Source organism: Acanthaster planci, linkage group LG15, assembly GCF_054643075.1.
Source record: "Acanthaster planci isolate LZ-2023a linkage group LG15, COTS_SCS, whole genome shotgun sequence".
NCBI lineage: Eukaryota > Metazoa > Echinodermata > Asteroidea > Valvatida > Acanthasteridae > Acanthaster > Acanthaster planci.
The window spans coordinates 1,854,027-1,872,116 of record NC_141791.1 but is presented as its reverse complement, the minus strand read 5'-3'; the positions used below and the strand labels follow the sequence as shown (position 1 = coordinate 1,872,116).

Genomic DNA, 18,090 nt, shown 5'->3' with positions numbered 1-18,090 from the left:
CTTTTCTTCACAAGGTGATTCTCGTTAGACTTGAACAGACATTTGCATTGAAATGCAAATGAACGTTTTCGTCCATCTGCTCTCATCAACACAATGACTGAGAGCGCCGTTTCTTTTCAAAATTAGGAAATAAGGTAAAGTAAAGATGGTGGTTTGCGTTCTTGCTGCCCATTTTCGCATTTCCTTGATTTATTCGTAAGTGCACAAAAGCCTGGTCAAGTCTAAAAAGTATGCCAGTCCACGCTGCCGCTGCGTGAGAGTGGCGGTGCGTTATGTACATAAATTGGTACTAGGAAAAAAGCAATAATATGTACCCATTGCTTAAACAAATATCAAGATCAATAGTCCAAACATTGTCAACAGAATTTGCTAGAAACACGTGACCCTGTACATTACCCTGATAAGCGTATCAATAGGCAAGCACTTATTTCGAAGGCTTGCAATTACTTTAAAGCAATTCTGATTCCAAACGCGCTTTGAAGAATGATGCTTCACTTCAGCTCTTGCCGTGTCCTCGTCCACTCTGTTCTGGCCGAGCATTGATTAATTATTATCGTGTCGCCTGCTTTACCAGTTGTTAAAGTGATGAAACATAAAAGTGGGAACGTAACATACGGGAACAAAACACGAAGAAAAACCAACTCGGTTGGTATGATGCGGAAAGATGAACGACCTGTTTTAATTAGGAAATCACGTTTTTGTCGTTGTCACGTTCTCTCCATACAGGTTATCGTTTGATTTAATACAATATCATTGTACTGTTCTGTTCGTTGCCAAATATTGCATTCAATCATTTTTTAAATTTTTTCTCCAACTGAAATGGACACATTGCGATGACATCCACCTGACATGTGAATTCCGCACTGCCTTTTTGTGGATGACGACGAGGATGGAATGTATACACGCTCGTTGTTGACAAAACACTTTCACTGGCTATATCGCAATATTTGCCGACATATTTTTAGACCGGCACAAGCATGCGCGCTGCCAACCACATGCAAGGCGACCGGCCGCTCTCAGCATGCTTTCCTCCGCATAGACGTATTAATAATAATGAAGCAAGTAATTATGCAAAGGGTGGGCTACGTCAATCAGGGGCCGCTGACGTCATGGCTCTTCTGACGTCACGGCAGGTCTGTTGTGACAGTTTGATGTGTGTCGCACGTATTAGTCCTGAGCCTGCAGCTGATGGAAAATACTAGAAAGGTGCATGTTGTACCATGGTTGGACCAAAGCGGACTAACCCAATCCGCATAGAACGAGTCAGACCAACGCCGCGACCCGTAACTTGAAAGTGTGTATTTGTATCGTTTTGGCGGGCTTTTGCGAAGATAACGGACAGCTGGCAGTGTGACATATGGTATAAGCCTCGTCGGGCTTGCGGTTGGTATCACAGTACAGACTCAAGTTTCGTATCCTGGTTTCGAAAGAGCCTGATAACATCTGAAAGAATCCAGAAGACGGTTTCTGAGGTGAGTTTGTACTGACTTGATAAAATAATATTAAAAGATCCAGAATAGAAGAAGTTCATGTTTGAAATTGAGACACCGTGTGCGTTTGTATTCCTCATGGACTACGTGCTCTACTGTTCGCACAGTGCCGAATTTTCAGCAGCTGTTCGTGGGCGCATCCCACAGTTTTACAAACTTATAAAACGTCGCTGGGAAATTCAATACGAGTTTTACAAACTTATAAAACGTCGCTGGGAAATTCAATACGTTTTCTCGATATCATGCAACCAGTTCAGTCTTCACTACTATAATTTTGCAACAAAATTTCAAAACGTGATTGAAATGCAAGTATGAGACACTGCATTTAGAATCATAAAAATCCTTGATGCATAAATCATTTTTTAAAAATACCACGAGCGCACAGTCCAAATTTGGATCATCTTTAGATTCAGATTGTAATTATTGCATGCTGAGGCCGAAGAATGTACGTTACGTGAGTTAAATTTACCAGTGTACCGATTCAAAAATATTGTGAAAGAAGTGGAAATTATTACGTGTCTGTGTTGTCGTATCCATAGTAGCAACTTCGCAATTTCCCTGAACACAGCGATCGTTGGTGTGAACATCGCGTGGGTGGGGGTAAATAGGGAGAGCCCGTTAAATTGTTGCGAGGAGATCACGTTTACGCCGTAGGATCTCTTGTGAATTGGCGACATTCATTTTTAAAGACAGAGTGTCCAAAATATTCTGTCATGATGCAGTACGTTCCGCGTATGAGCAGCGTGCGTACGTGACGCACCACGTGCACCGCCTTCATCAACGACGCCATCAGCAGTAGGTAGGTCATGTCCTTCTGGTGGACTTTCACACGTATTGCGACATACTAGATCAATAAACCGACCCTTCGCTAGCCGGACCTCTATCCTATCTCTCGACCAAATGTTCGTGGGGGTGGGGGCAATTTATATCAATCTCAAAGGGTCTTGCTTCATGACAACCTGTGGTTTTTGATATCGGTTTGTTATTATGAGGCCGTTAATTGCTCGAGGAAGGGGGATCAAGTGGAAAGCGTATGTCTAGCTTGAAAATACGCCCACGCGGCCGAAACTGCCTCGACTGAGGACTGTGATTGGATGCTGCTCTGAAACAAAGCAGTCTTGAAATTTCCCGTGTAGTTCAAGTCGCTGTGAAAATTGAGGGGAAAATAGCAATTATTTTGCCTAGTGGTTGTCCTAAAACCCTGTCAAGGCGTAATATGTTTCTATCTTTTCAAGATGTAAACAATCTGGCAGTAGATCCTGATACAAAGTTGGCTTCTTCAGTGTAAACTTTGGAATTGAGGTGGTTTCAATTGCAAGACAATACACCATGTAAAAAATATTTTTGACATTAATTTTCCTCAGTATTCCGGCCAAACTGATTCGCTGTAAATTTGCGTCGTCATCACCTTAATTATAACCAAAAATTGTCCTACCAGCTGAGGAATTAGTCTCAGAAGGTTTTATTTTGTTTGCTCATCTGCGTGACTTTCTAGGAAGACATGATTATGAATGCTCCAAGCTGTCCGACAGTAGACTTCTCTATATAGAGCCGATGACTCACGTCTACTCCAGACTTGGAGAAATGGGGGGGGGGAACTACAATTCCCCTCAGCTGCGGGTGTGGCGGTGAAAATTATATATACATGTATTTGTTCGTCTAATTATAGTACTAGAATGACATTATTTACTTATGTCTACAAACACATTCTTTTTTAATTTAGGTTTCGCAACTTTTGTTCAGAAGAAATATTACCATATTGGAAAGTTACATTTCATTAGAACTATACGATCGAAATTTGTATTCATGTATTGATACTTTTGTCAAGCGTAATGGATAATGGCACGACCTACTACGATGGCTCACCCGAAAGCATGCATTTCCGTTCATTTTTTGCATCGCGACATTATTTTATGATGCTATTGACGCGGAATCGAAAGTCATCACAATTTCCCTCCAAATAATGTATGCGTTCATTATAATGACCATTATAGTATATACATGCACTGGTTTATGACAACATGCATAGCCCGCTGCGCTGACAATCTGCCTGCGTGTTCATCTTGAATTTTGCATCGCAAAATTTGCTGTTAATGGGAATCAGCTGCAATAATGGGGCTTAAAAGTGCGCAACTGTGAAATATTTACGTGTCTGTCAGACGCGCGGTCAGCTGTGTTTATATGAAATATTATATTGATATTAATAATATTATATTAATAACATGTTCCTCGTAAATTGTAGTAATAGTAATAAGGAAAGCTATAGCCCCCGTCTTTGAACGTATTTTTGCAACTGAAAATTGTGTAGAGAACATGACACTTAACACAGCGCATTATAATTGACTGAAGCGAGGTTTTATTAAAAATATATATACTCCATATTTGGCAGATACGACATTGAAACCTTGACATAATGTTTCCAAATCATAATGTTTATTTAAGTTTATATTTACAAATAGGTTATTTGGGAGACATTTGGTGGTAAATTTTTTAGCATTAAGGAGACATTGGCTTTTAGGGAGACATTTCAGTGTCTCCCAATTTCAAACTACCAGAAGGAGGCCGAATTTTACCGTCCAAATTTTGAAAGATGACAGATTAGGGCCTAAAATGAAAACATACAAAGTTTGGTTCAGATCAGATCAGGGAATATTGAATTATGGGACAGTAAAGTTGGAAAAAATCTGTGCACGTTCCTATGCCAATGTCTCCCTAATGACCCATTAGCGGTAATTATTATAATAATTTTTATTTTGTCTCCTTTTTTGGCGGAGAGTATGAACCCTTAGTAGGATGGACTGATTGAGTATTACATGTCAAATAATAATTGATTGCTTGTCATTCGATTATGCGCGCACCGTACATCCCGAAGTCCTTGAAGATGCGGCACTGGATTTATGAATGAAAGGAAATCCATTGCGTCATTGAATGCGTAGGCGGAGCGTGGGATGGCGGGGAGAGCCCGTTGGGAAGGGGGGGGGCTTGCGCAATACTTCCACTCGAAATCAAATCGCTAGCTGCAGAGTCGCGTAGGAGGCACGGAGCCATCGAATTGCAAAAGGGGAGAGGGACTATCCAAGGACAGACAACTTGCACCAGGGAGGGGAAAAGAAGACACGAATTCAGCCGTAGGGAGACAGAAAATCGATAGTGAATGCAGTGCGAAACTAGTGTTGATGTTTTGTCTAGAGACTAACGCATACGGTATGACTTTGCCAAATAAACCGGAAGATATTTCAGATTGAAAAAGTTACCTACCTTTATTTACAAATACAAAAAGATAAGAAATCGGGAAGCGGAAGTTGCATCAGTTAATTAACGAGAGATGTTCCGGTTATTGTTTAATCGGAAAATATGTCTCATCTGTCCATGATGTCAATGTACCGTGTTGTCAAAGTGTTGTCAGGATGAGAAATGTCACATTTTTGGTTTCGTCGAAATTGAAGGAAGAAAAGATAAATACGCATAACTAAACTCATCAGTTTAAACAAAATTGGGCTTTTACAGAACATGACATGATTTCAGGCCGAAAACTAAACTCAGTGCTAAGACAAAAAAGAGTTCCGATGTCTTAGGTCTGAAAAGACAATCAGAACACCTAGCTTTCTCTCAGTTAATTGCACTTTTAGTTCAAGTGGGTGAGACTAAGAAATTTCCACTTGGGACCTGCGTCTGGATTTCTCCTCCTCTGCGTCTGGATTTCTGTAAGCGGTCAGTAAACAAGCGGGGGTGGGGAAAAAGTGACAGTTTGTATGTCAATGGCGCAATGGCATGCTTCATTTCCCCGTCTCACCCCACCCTTCCGTTTAGCAGCAGCGACTGCTGAGTTTTAATTAGAAGTGTTAAATAATGATTACTAATTGAGCGTGTTCTGTTTCAATGGGCTTGACAACCGGGATGTGATAATTATACCGCAGTTGGAAAAACTGAGGTCGAAAAATAAAACATAGCACACAACTGGCACGATCATAAGGCATTAAGTTGTTGCTGGCACGCGGAACCGGGTTTTCAATGAAAAAAAATAATCATCTCCCCAGTTCTCTCATACCAAAGACCATTCGTTTTGTAGAATCCGTTTTCAACAAGGCTTGGTGGCGGCAAACATATCAGTCTTTTATAGCTCGCGTTGTTCTGAACATGCGTAGTACTGTGAAAAGGGGTGTCTGCTGCTACCAGCGTCTCAAAGTCTCCCATTGCCATTTACAAAACGTATGATGTGCTACTTTAAAGATGGATTTACGCCCGGGAGATGTAAATTAATTGTGGATTGTTGCCCTGCCCGACGTGTATTTTAACACTGTTTACTCAGTGTATGCCCCGAGGGCTTGTGAAAAAACACAAACGTACTCGGGCGAGACTCGAAATAGTTGTTCGCGGTACCCGCTGGTACATCTGATTCGAACCAGCCAGCCGATACCGGCAAGCTCGGTGGTCGAGTGGTTAAGGCATCTTCACTAGTAAGCAGGAGGTCGTGGGTTTGAGTCCCACCCGAGTACGTTTGTGTTTTTTTTTCCACAAACCTTCGGGGGCATACACTGAGTATTAAAATACACGTCGGGCAGGGCAAAAATACAAAATTAATATGACGTGCTAGTTTTCGATCTTGTTTCATCTCTCTTTTACCCTTCTGTATCACCGCGCGCGGATACCGGAGCACAGAATTCGTCCCCCAACAGTCAGGGTCCCTTGTTTTCAAACAGGGATTTCTAGTCTCGGTTTTAAATGTCAAATTTCACTTTTGGGGATTATTTCGTATTGTTTGATATCCGGGGACATCTCAATTTGATAATGATAACAGTCAACACTTTACTCCCACGTTCTCTATGCCTGTGGGTGTATTGAACCGCATATGGACCTATTTGTGTCCATATTTCCCAGAACGATACCCGGACAAACACTGTACGGACATTGTGTTTGCAGTTTTGTACACCACGCAACAAAACTAAGATCCCATATGCAGTCTTAATCCTTTCTTTTGTTTTTACCACACGTGCACTGTCACAGTTACAGAAATACACGAGTAGCCTACATTAGGTCTTAAACCAGTCCAGTGTACACGATGCCGGATTTCGATTTCCATGACTTTAAGATGTGTTCAATGTTGTTCCTTTTTTTGGGGGGGGGTATTAATTTGATGATGATACCCCCCAAAAATATTTGCTTCATATTTCGACGTGGGCGCGTAGCCAACGTTGTCACTGGATATTTTGATATTTCCGGAACAATTTGCTTATTACTATTTAACAAAACTACGACACTTGCCAGTTTGAGGTTATGTTCTTTAGTTTTCCTAAACAAAGCGATCCCTGAAATGTGATCGCGATGTTGCCAGCCGTGAAAACTAAAACCAGGGGAGACGTTGGTGAGTTTCAATGCTGAAAAGTTCGGCAGCTGGGTCACATGGGTGGGGATATTATCGGACCGCCGCAACAGAAAAGAACAATTGTACTTGTAAAACACATGTTATTCATTGATTCATTGACACGTTTTTTCATTGTACCATTTGCTTAACTTCACCCACACAACGAAACTGAAGAGTGCGGTCTCCGCGAGAAAAAAAAGGCCGTGAAAAGTGCAGACGCTTTTTTTCTCTCGAGAAAAGGAATCCCGCGAAAGCGAACTACTCGCAGAATATTCGAAGACCTGGGGACGATTTCATGAAACCAAATGGCCCGTGATGACACACACGTATCTACATGTATCCGCACATATATCCACATTGACACTGATTCGCTTTGAACGTTGAGGGCACTGTTGCACCAACCGCATGCGGATGTCAATGACTGGACTGCAACGTTGTGAGGTTGTCGCCCGCCTAGCCTCGGCTGAAAGCTCTAAATTTTCAGCCCATAAAGACTTCGTTCGTGGCGTTGGAATGGCCTGGGTTTGGACAAATCCAGCATCATTATGGGCAGCATGTTGACGTTGGGATGACCCAGTAACGGCAAAAGAATTTAAGTTTCCATTCTGGAAAAGGTCGTTTTGGCGAGTTATTGAGCAAAGAAAAGAAAACCACTTAAGGGGAATCGTCACGAATCACGTATTTATGGGGACTTTTTCAAAATTAGGGCTATGCATTGTTAAAAATTACCACAACATCTAGCCTCGTCTCATTTAACTTCTTTGATCCCTTTCTTTAGTAATGGATTTGTTGAGGGAAAAATCCGACTGGAAAGACAGTGTGATCCAAACTTTCGTATTTTCAAAAACAGCAATACAATTATTCTTTTTAATTTTGCGTCACTGTTTAATTGAAATAAACCCCGGTTGCTATAGAGAGAACGGGAGGGGGGAAAGTAAAATTTGTCCTGGAAAACCGATCAAGCTGGTAACTATTGTCAGGAAGCTAATCTGTACGAGAGGTCGAGAACGCCCACGCATTTTGTGCTTGTTTCCATGCTGTAAGTGAAATGTACGTACTACGCCGATGGGCCCACCCAGCCCGAAATTGTCGAACACTTTCTGGAAGAAGCCTTTTGATCGAAATTCAGTGATCACCCTGCACTGACTGCACAACTGCTCAAAATGATGTTAATAGTGATGCTTTTCTCCAAAAAATATTTCCGTTGTTTCACAATGGATGACATCATACGAGAAACCGTGCTCAGGGTAAAGTCCCGATGCGATTGTGCATGGTATGTGTGGAAAAGTACTGAACTAAACATTGCACAACCACTTTGAAAAAACAAGATCACTCAGTACTGAATATTCATAAAGGATTAAAATGTGACGGGAACAATTCGTTATTCAACCAATCAAATAAGGGAGACGGCAAACAATCCGATAAGCAGCACTGGCCTTAGGGTATATAAGTTTGCGCATCAGTTAGTTCCAGCATTCCGCCAGTGTTTGTCACTTTGTGTCTGGTTTTCTGTTGTTATCTCCGAGCAGCTGTTGGTCAATTTTTACCATTTTAGCAAACTGTGCCTAATAAGCCTGTCTCTTGCTGGTATTAAAGGTAGATGTTTGGAGGAAAATCGCCGTCCAGCTGGGTCGGCGGAGTATTATTTAAAGGTTGAGTGAGTGAAGCGGCTCCAGCTGGTAGCTAGCTAGCTGACATATGCAATAAACGGCGCTCGGACAAGTGCAGGCAAGCCGTTCGTGTGAAGTGTACTACGGGGCTGACGTTCAATACTGTATAGTTTAATTAAGTTTCTTGCTTCAGTTTTTGCTGATTTTGGTCTCCCGTTTGTGCATATTCCTATAGCTGTCATATTCTGGAAAGACTGGATTCGAAGCAGCAACACACCACCATGGCCTCTACCGACTCGTCCATGCGTTTCCAGGTCCTGAGCTTCGAGCAGGTGAGTCGCTTGGATCACGTCCTTCGGGAAACCATGAGCGTTCACGGTAGGGGTAACTTTCCAACTCTGGACATAAACTTGCTGGATTTAATCGATGTGGTGAGGGAGAAACTCGAAGAGGAGGGGGTACATGTCAGGGGGATCCGGCTGAACGGTGGGGCAGCCAGTCACATCCTCTGCGCTTCGGAACACCAGTCTTACAATGACGTCGATTTGATCTTCGGCGTCGACCTGTCACGGACTGAGAACACCCGCATCATCAAGGAGGCTGTCTTCACCTCCTTGCTAAACTTCCTGCCGGAGGGAGTCAGTAAGATCAAGATGAGCTCCTGCACAATGCAGGATGCCTACGTCCAGAAGATGGTCAAAATTTACAACGAGAACGACCGATGGAGCCTCATTTCTCTCTCCAACAATACAGGGAGGAACGTGGAACTTAAGTTTGTCGACCGGATGAGGCGTCAGTTTGAATTCAGCGTGGATTCTTTCCAGATCATTCTCGACTCCTTGCTCTTCTTCTACAAGCTGTCTGAAATCCCTATGGACTGCAATTTCTACCCGACCGTCATCGGCGAGAGCGTGTTTGGAAACTTCGACGAGGCGCTTTACCATCTCAACAACAAGTTGATCGCGACACGGAACCCTGAGGAGATCCGTGGAGGCGGACTCCTGAAGTACTGCAACCTCCTTGTCCGGAAATACCTCCCCGCCAGCCACGAGGAGATCAAGATCCTGGAGAGGTACATGTGTTCGCGGTTTTTCATTGATTTCAGCGAGCTGCCGCAGCAGAGGCAGAAGCTGGAAAGCTACCTGAACGACCACTTTGTCGGCGACGACGTCTGTAAATACGAGTATCTTATGATCCTGCACGGAGTGGTGGACTCCAGCACCGTCTGCCTCATGGGGCATGAGAGGAGGCAGACGCTGACCCTCATCGCCGACCTGGCACAGGAGGTTCAGCGCTCGCTGGCATTCCAGCAGCAGCGTCAGCAGCACAGGCAGCCGCAGGTGCTCAGCAGCTTGCACCAGCATCACTTCCACCAGTACCACAACAGCAACAACCACCACCACCACCATCATGGCCTGCAGCCTGTTGGCGTGACAACTCGCAACCACCGACAGACTCCGTTCATTCCATACAGCCACAGTCAGGGTGGATACTATCCTTCAAACACCTACTACGGTCACAAGGCAACCCATCACAGCAGCTACTCTAACTTGAACACTAACCTGATGCATGCATACTAAGCAAAAAACCAAGATGGACATAGCAGGTGAAAAAAAAATGAAACCCCAGTCTTAATGGGAACTTGTACTTGCCAATGCCTTCATGGATGTGATTGACATAACCAATTTGACTTCTTCCAAGAACCTACAGATGTGTACATTTTAAAATTATTAAAAAACAAGTGCCGACTTGAAAAAAGTTTTGAAAAAAAAATTCTAAAAACTTGACTTAATGTCATAGTGCACCTTCAAGTTTCGGTGTTACATTATGCATTCCAGTTTATTGGCTCTTTTTTGTATATAGAAATATGATCTCAGCTTGTCTGGTTGGATGGTATTGACTCAGAAAGCAAAGGTAATGCATTGGAGCATAGTTGGGTTGGAGTTGTACTTCTGAAAGGTGCTGAAAGTGTGTGACTTGGGGGAGATGAAAGGAACCATCTATTTGACTTGAATTTAAGGATCTTCAAAACTGTTGAAACTGACTTCACTCAAGTGCTGACTGCAATGACAACAGTTCTTCCTTGCTCAAAAACGGGAAAAATCACTATTGTACAAATTGTATATTTTCATTGGAAAAAAGTTTTAAAAGTTAACCAATGTATTGATATCTTGTTTTTTTTTTATTTGTTATGAATTTTTGTCGTCCTGTAACAGCTTTGAGGGGATTGCACCATCTCTGGCTGTGTAGCTGTCCTGAAGCTGTTTACAAGTCCCATGTCCAAAGGTCAAAGGGCGCTATTCAGACAGCTTGTTTGAGAACACGTAGTCCCGTCTTTCAGACTGGTCAAACATCTTTTCAGGGATATACGGTTTTTGTGGGTTTTTTTTAAAACAAAGTGTACTGAAAATTCCAGGCCAGTTTGTTCGTAGAGCTTGCCAGCGAGGGCATGTGATGGAGCTTAATCTTCAAAGGTAAATTTTTCTGGGGTTCAAATGTTGGGACTTGTTTTTCTTGTTTGCCACACAGCAGATTTAAACCTTGTGCCACACTCAGTAGGACTTGTTGGTTATCAAATATTTGAACTTGCTGGTTTCTTGACTGATTTTGATCAACTTCGGAAATGCCCCTCTTGTCTGTCTCCACTGATCGAAATCTTGTATTCATATCAGCCCTGCTTATTCTTTGTTTCGCCGTTGAAAATTTGGCCCCCCCACACTTTTTTTTTTAAAAATGCAGTGAGGATGTGAATTGTTGCCGTTATAACTGATGTGTCGCCAGTGCAGGGTTCTTGTTGTATAAACCAAATTAACTGTTGTTTGAATATCTAATATGGATTTCAAAATATTCCAGCAAGGTCTGGTAACAAATAGCTGTTCTGTGCATAAAATGGCAGGCAATTGTTCCTGAATCAGGTACTTTCAAATGTTTGATCAGAACTTGTTGGTTTTGAAAGACATGACTGTACTCTTTTTAAGTGTGTTCATCCTGATGAAATCAAAGAGATAATTGTCTATTATCAGACTGCAGCTTTCCTCACTTCGGTTAAATATGCATTGAAAGTAACTTGTAACAACAACGGTTTAGTATACAGTTAGGCAAAAGCCTAAAGGTATAAATGTAAACCAGATTTTATTGTATGATGTATAATTTTTTTCCTTTACATTTTGGAGGTCAAGTTTTTGTGTTTCCTGTATTCAGCCACCACAAAGAACCAATTAGAGGAGTGGTTTTTGTAGCATTGTGGTTGACTGGTCCAGGGCAGCTGAGACTGTATAGGCCTTGTTCAATTACTGGTCACTCTCAGCACATGTACATGTACACTGTGTAGCCTCAGTCAATCAATTGACTCTTTGTAAGGATCAGCTTATTGAAAGGTTGGCCCTCACAATTTTATTGATTTGAAGAATTGCCGAGTCTTTGCCAGTCAGTTGCCTAGTTGCCAGCTTGCCTGCAGCCTGAAACGCAACCAGCAGTCACTTTTTGCCTTGTACTATCCGGTATTTTCATAGCCGCAATCAAGTTGTGTGCTACATACACTGTCTAACTGCAACTATTTGAGGAAGCTTGCATTCTGTCATGTGTCCTCAGTTGTGCAATACTGTAGGCTGGCTGCGTTCCTTTCTGTAAGGTAGCCAGACAGATGCGCTTGGTTGAAACAAATTGATCGGCCTTAAAAAAAAAAAGAATTCAGTGACAGTAACCTGAAAGCCTGGATTATGAAAATAAGGTTTATTGTGCGTGCACACCTGTATAATTTGGAGCCGGAAAGAACTGTAAAATGGATTTCATGGCAGACTGCATCAGCCCGCTGGTTTAAATGAAACTACAACGCGCTGACTGGCATAGCTCAGGCGTGACATAAATATCTGTCGGACGGGAAATAATCTGACACTTGGCTGTCTTAATTACACCTAGGGAAGATTTGTACAGTCTCTGTTCAATGTTCCATTGCAAATCGAGTCAAAAGGAGAAGACAAGCGGGAAATATGACAAAGTGGCCCTGTGGCTGTCCCACCGAGATTATTCTGGATGAAGTTGTTTTGTTTTCTGTGGAGAAATTTCGCTTTCAGTTGCATCAGTTGCTGAGCATTTTGTGCCCAGTTGTACAAGAAATTTCTGAAGTTGCCTGAAGTTTCATTTTTGTCACAACCCTGATATTCCCAACTACTGCTGAGCATCAGAAACCTTTTCATCCTGTTTCATTTAAAATGTTCCCAAATTATTTCCAGGACAGACCAAAGTGGGAACTGTACTCAAGAAAATACTCACTTGAACTAGGCATAAAGTGGTGTTTATATGTTTGACATGGTCGTACATACATGTATGTATACACAGACTTCACTCGGCTTGATGTTGAAAGTCATGTTTTCAGGATTTTTTTTGTCTGTGTATAAGTTACCCGTTTCCTGTAAGCATGAGTGGAAGTGAATACGCTGTATCTGCATTCCATATGTCCCTGTTCCAAAGGCCAAGTGCCTTACCGGATACGGACACCCTACATTTTTCATGCTTTGCAAGCATGAGCTTGGAAAACGAATTTATCTCTGAGCAGACTTGATTAACTGCGCTTGTGCTTTTTGGACCGGTGGTTCCAAAAGCGTGCGAGGGTAAAAAGGACAGGGCAAGGCAAGCAGTGGAACATAACCTCCCATATGACGCTCCCAGGTACAAATGCACTGCTGTCTCATGTGAAAAAGATCAAGGAGGTCAGAACCTTGTCACTTATAGAAAGAATGCCCTATTTGCATTTGTTTCTTGCAAAGTGGTAAATTCTGGAAAGTTCAATTAAGAAGGTTCCTGGCCTCCTCCAAACCACCCCAACAAAAGCTGCAGACTGTGGGATAGGGTTAAGCATGCAATTACAAACAGGTAGTTTTTACTTTTCTGAGATGTCCCAGTAACTGAACACGTTGCCCAGGACATGTACTGTGTATTTCTGAAGGCTGGCATGGTTTCATATTCTGGTAGAGCTTTGAAATTCAACACTTAGTTACCTTTGTTGCTTCTCATTAGATTACCAGATCCTTTTTTTTTCACAACCGCTCATGTGTGCCCTTTTTTCCTGCAAGGACCGAAAATGCAGGGCTTGTTCCAATCAAAATCACTGAATAATTGGGTTGCATTGTGATAAGAGTTAGCTGAGAATACCAGGTATTTGATGTGAAATGGAACTCAGTTTCAGAAAGCAGCACTTACAACTTGTTCTTAAGGGATGTTTTTTCTTCTAATGTGTCAATATGTGCGTGTTCATAACTGTATTGATAATTTTGTGGGATAATCAATGATTGCATAGGGTCTTTTTTGGTGGTTGTTTTTGCTTCCATTTTGTGTGCTTGGTAGCCATGACACAAGGCTTTGCAGGAGTGCTACTACTTTGCAAACATTCTAATCAGCTGTCAATGTTATATAACACCACAGCACTGTGGAAAACTCTGGCTGTGGCCTGAATCAGTGGTAGGGGTTCAGGAGCTGTCCCTGTTTTGTTCCTGACAAGATTTATTGCATACAAGTGTGGTTTTTTTGGGGGGGGGGTGCTGTGCAGGATTTGGTATCAGAGGGCATGTGCATATCACATGCCCGCCCCCCCTCTTGTAATTGCAGTCTCCTAGGTCAGGCTGCAGGGTCAGAGGTTGGAAGGTCGACCTCCTGCATGAAGGAGTATTTCCTGACTATTCTCTATAGATTTCCAGGTTTTGGTTCCATCCTTGGTAATGTATGGAAATGAACAATGCTGTGAAATGGTCGGCATTGTAGTTTGATTTTGTTTTATTCTTTGCTGTGGGCTTTTTGTAACAAAAGTGTAGTTTTGCTGCATTCCAAGAGTACTTTTGTTAATCAAAGGATATATTTCAGCATTTGTCTCCTGCTGTGGGGAAACTGAACGTTCAAAAAATTTGTGGCTTACATTACTTAATTGGAACAAGCTCACTCAGCCAGAAAATGCTAGCCAAATGATCTGGTGACTTCAGCATATTCGAAACTTCTCAGATTCTTTCTGTTTCAAATATCGAGTTTTTTTCACCAACTTGTGTTAGAGTGTTACTGTTTTCAAAAGAATAGCTGGTAAACTGTATAGTTTAGCTTTGACAACTCATGGAAGTAATCCGCTAGCACTGATCTGGACAGTGGGGTTGGAATGTACATGTATGTATGGTAACTCTTAAAAAAAAGGTAGGGGGATACTGCTGTTTGGTGATAGGAATTGCTGTAAACACCTCTGCAGGTGATTTGGAAGATAACCCGGGTACAGTTACAAAAATACTAAGGGCAAAGGCTGCCTCGTTAGCAGTGATCTGTGTCAATATGTTGTTTTCACATATCAGAAAGTATACAAAAAAAGTGACGAGAGTCACAGGCTTGTCCAGTATTTTACCATCACAAAAGCATCTGTGTTTGTATCTGAACGGCATTAAGCACTGAAGGAATAATTCTGTTGTAATGTTATCCTTGGCCATGCTATTACCATTTTGTGCCTCTCTAATCAGATTTCTTGCATTAATTGTTTATTTTGCTTGGTGTCCCTTGTGGATTTTAGTCATTTTGATCTTTCCGTTTAACTCTCTATATACCAAGTGGACAGGAATAAGCAATATACTGAAGAAAGAGTGCATTGGCTTTCATTGGACTCTGGTGTAAAAACGTAAAGTTGTACAGTTAATATGGTGAACAATTCCATCAGTAAAGGTTTCACATAGCAGCATGGATATATACCCCAGCTTTTTTTTTTTTTCAAAGAAAAAGTGACCAAGATGTTTATGCGAGTTTTTTTTTAGCTATTGAAACAGACAGTCTGATGGTTCGGTAATAGGAGTGAAACTGCAGGGAAATGCTAGGCGCATTGGCGAAAACAATATCAAAATTATGCACATCAACTCTTTATTGTACCAGTGTGTATTTTCTGTTACAGTTCTGTATTTAAAAGAAACTTAACGAAACAAAATGTGATGTGAGTAAAGTGTAACTACTCTAAGATGGGCCTTATTTCTGGAATTTTTGTTTAACCCTCTTTGGGAAGAATACTTGGCATGAAAGCTAACGTATAATCTATGTAATAAAAGTTAAGACTTGAGTGGCCCATCGTAAAGGTTATTCGTCAGAAGGCCACATACAAATGTAATTATGTTTTTATTTTCAGGTGAATTGCTTTTATTTTATCCATGCCTTGCTTTATGCTATACTTTGTAAAGACAATTCAATCTAATGCAAAAGAGGGTGAGTTTTGTTGGAATCATTTGAAAAGTTTTATTTTTGACTTGACAATTTGTCATCTGTAAGCTATGATGTTTTAATGGAAATGGTTGAAGTTTTCCTTTTTTGTGCTTAAGGGAGTACATTACTGTCGGTTTACAATATTTTATTTAATTAGCTGTGAAGACCGAAAGGTTTGTGTGTAAAACATTACCACAAATTACAGATTTCAACTACTAGCAAAAATCTTTCCCCCCCCCCTTGGGTTAACCTTGGGTTTTGTAGCCATGCTTAGACAAAAAGGACACATACACTAAGTTTGTCCTATTATGATTCGGTGCGTTAACATTACTGTTGTTTGTTTGTTCTGGAGTAATCCAGAATGTGGTGTGATATGACCCATCTTTCACATGATGAATCTTGCAGAAAGACTCTTAAAAATTAAGTTTATCAACAGAAAAGTATATATTGTAATAAATCATATATATTGTAATAAAAAAAGAGAAAAACTTCATATTTGTTTTTTATTTGCACAGTGTGCTGATTTAAAATATTCTTATGAAGCTCACAAGGAATTGAACTGCATCTTTCATCCAATGCTTCACTGCTTTGCAGTTCATTTTGGTTTGTCGGTCACAAAAACTTCCAACTTTGGTGGCCAAATCTCTTTGCATGGAAATAATCATTCCTAATTGAATCAACCATTAGCTGAAATATCTGTCCTGTAACAGGGGCGTTTCACAATAGTGCGCTTCCAAGACCTTGCAACGTTGGCCAATCACAGTGTGCGAAATTTGTTGACCCGTTTGGAAACAGAGGGTCGACAAATTTTGTGCGTTGTGATTGGCCAACACGTTGGAAACTCTTGGAGGTGCGCTATTGTGAATTACCCGTATTGGTGTGAACATTTTCCAAATCTGTGATGAGAAAGTATATTGAGAGAGCTGTCAGTGTTCAACACATTGATTCATTTTGCATTGAGGGGAAGGTTTGTCTTTTTTAACTTGAAGTTGTTTCTTTTTTTACATTGTATTTCAGCTGCATTTTTTCTGAGTTTTGTTGTGTTATGCCATGTTTTTGTTTTGTCTGTCGAATTTGTTCCATTGTTGTGTATTTCATGTGTTGGATGTGCTGTTTCCTGGCAGTGGTATTTTCTAAGAATGTGATTTCATTTTGTGTGTTTCTCACATGATGCATGTGTTACCTTCCACCTGGCCTCTTCAAGACAAGTTGGGAGCTGAGACAGTTTACCCAGAAAATTGACATAAAAAGTCAAACCTTGGGATTACTACCAACGGTTGGACTTCATTCCCCAGGGATGCATGCTGGACCGTATATTTTTCAACCTTTCACCCTTGGAAGGCTAATAACACACACTGCATGCCTTATAAGTGAAGTCTAATCCTTATGGGAAAGTTTGACATGTACATGTATGTCATTGCAGTAAATTGCATACTGATGGGAAATGTTGCTCAGCACTTCAAACACAGGGTTGGAAGTCCAGCCTTGGGCAGTAATGAATTGTGTATTTGACCATTCCTTTTTCTCCCTCTGTCCTTATAAAACTGACCTTGCAGCAGTTATGACTCATCACATGATGGACTTGCAACCAATCAGCATTGCAAACCCAGGCAACTGTGTGAAAAAGTAGAACCGGTCCCCGAAAGGGTCTTGCAACAACCCCCCCCCCCATATTTTTATTTGCAGCAACTTGGAGTGGAAACACTGGATCGTTTGTACTTCCAAAAAAAGAATTTTTCTCACATTGCCAACTTTATGATTGTGTAGTTGAAAAAAACAGGCCTGCAAAGCACAGCCGCGGTACAAACACAATACATGTATTCTGACTGTTTTCCTGATGGTTGGTTGTGCAGAACACAAGCTGTCTTTGTGGTTCATCTTGGATTTGAAAGCCCGGTGCATGTATTCAACTGAGTTACTGACATATTTTATGGTTTGCTTTTTCACAATGAGTTAGGGAGCCAGGTCAGAAGGTGATTTATTATACAGAAGCTCTACAGATCATACTAACAGGATAATGTACAATCCTATCTTTGTCATATTTAAGTTTTTTTCTTCGGATGTGCACAGCCACATATTATGCTTAAAGGGTTTACACTTTTTCAGCCTTGAAAGACTCTGTTTTCTCGAGTTTCACTTCCCGTGATCACGGTTCCATTCCCCGAGACAACCTTTGAATCTTAATGCCATCTTAGTCTGTTTGTATTTTCAAGGCTAACAGTTCTTCCAATTCAGATCTCTTTCTTGATTTACATGTATGTCCAATAGAAAGTGATCCACTTCACAATATTCATGCTCCGTCCAACAGGAGTGGACAGCATTGCCTTTGATAGATATTTGCTGTCCAACGATGATCGATCTAGTTGTGTACGTGATGTCCAGATATACATAGTCACCCATTGGTTGAAGACCTATT

General features: G+C 41.3%; 1 protein-coding gene across 2 annotated transcripts; it reads left to right on the top strand.

The window, feature by feature from the left end:
* Positions 1–1,141: 1,141 nt before the first annotated feature.
* LOC110974471 (terminal nucleotidyltransferase 5C-like) lies at positions 1,142–16,167 on the top strand. Of its 2 annotated transcripts, none has more exons than XM_022226131.2 (2): positions 1,142–1,472; positions 8,698–16,167. In XM_022226131.2, exon 2 carries the CDS (start codon positions 8,744–8,746, stop codon positions 10,040–10,042), a length of 1,299 nt encoding a protein of 432 aa, XP_022081823.2. In that variant the 5' UTR covers positions 1,142–1,472; positions 8,698–8,743; the 3' UTR covers positions 10,043–16,167. The 2 variants fall into 2 exon arrangements, with proteins under 2 accessions (XP_022081823.2, XP_022081825.2); XM_022226133.2 differs by lacking the exon at positions 1,142–1,472 and adding an exon at positions 8,318–8,448.
* Positions 16,168–18,090: the final 1,923 nt, after the last annotated feature.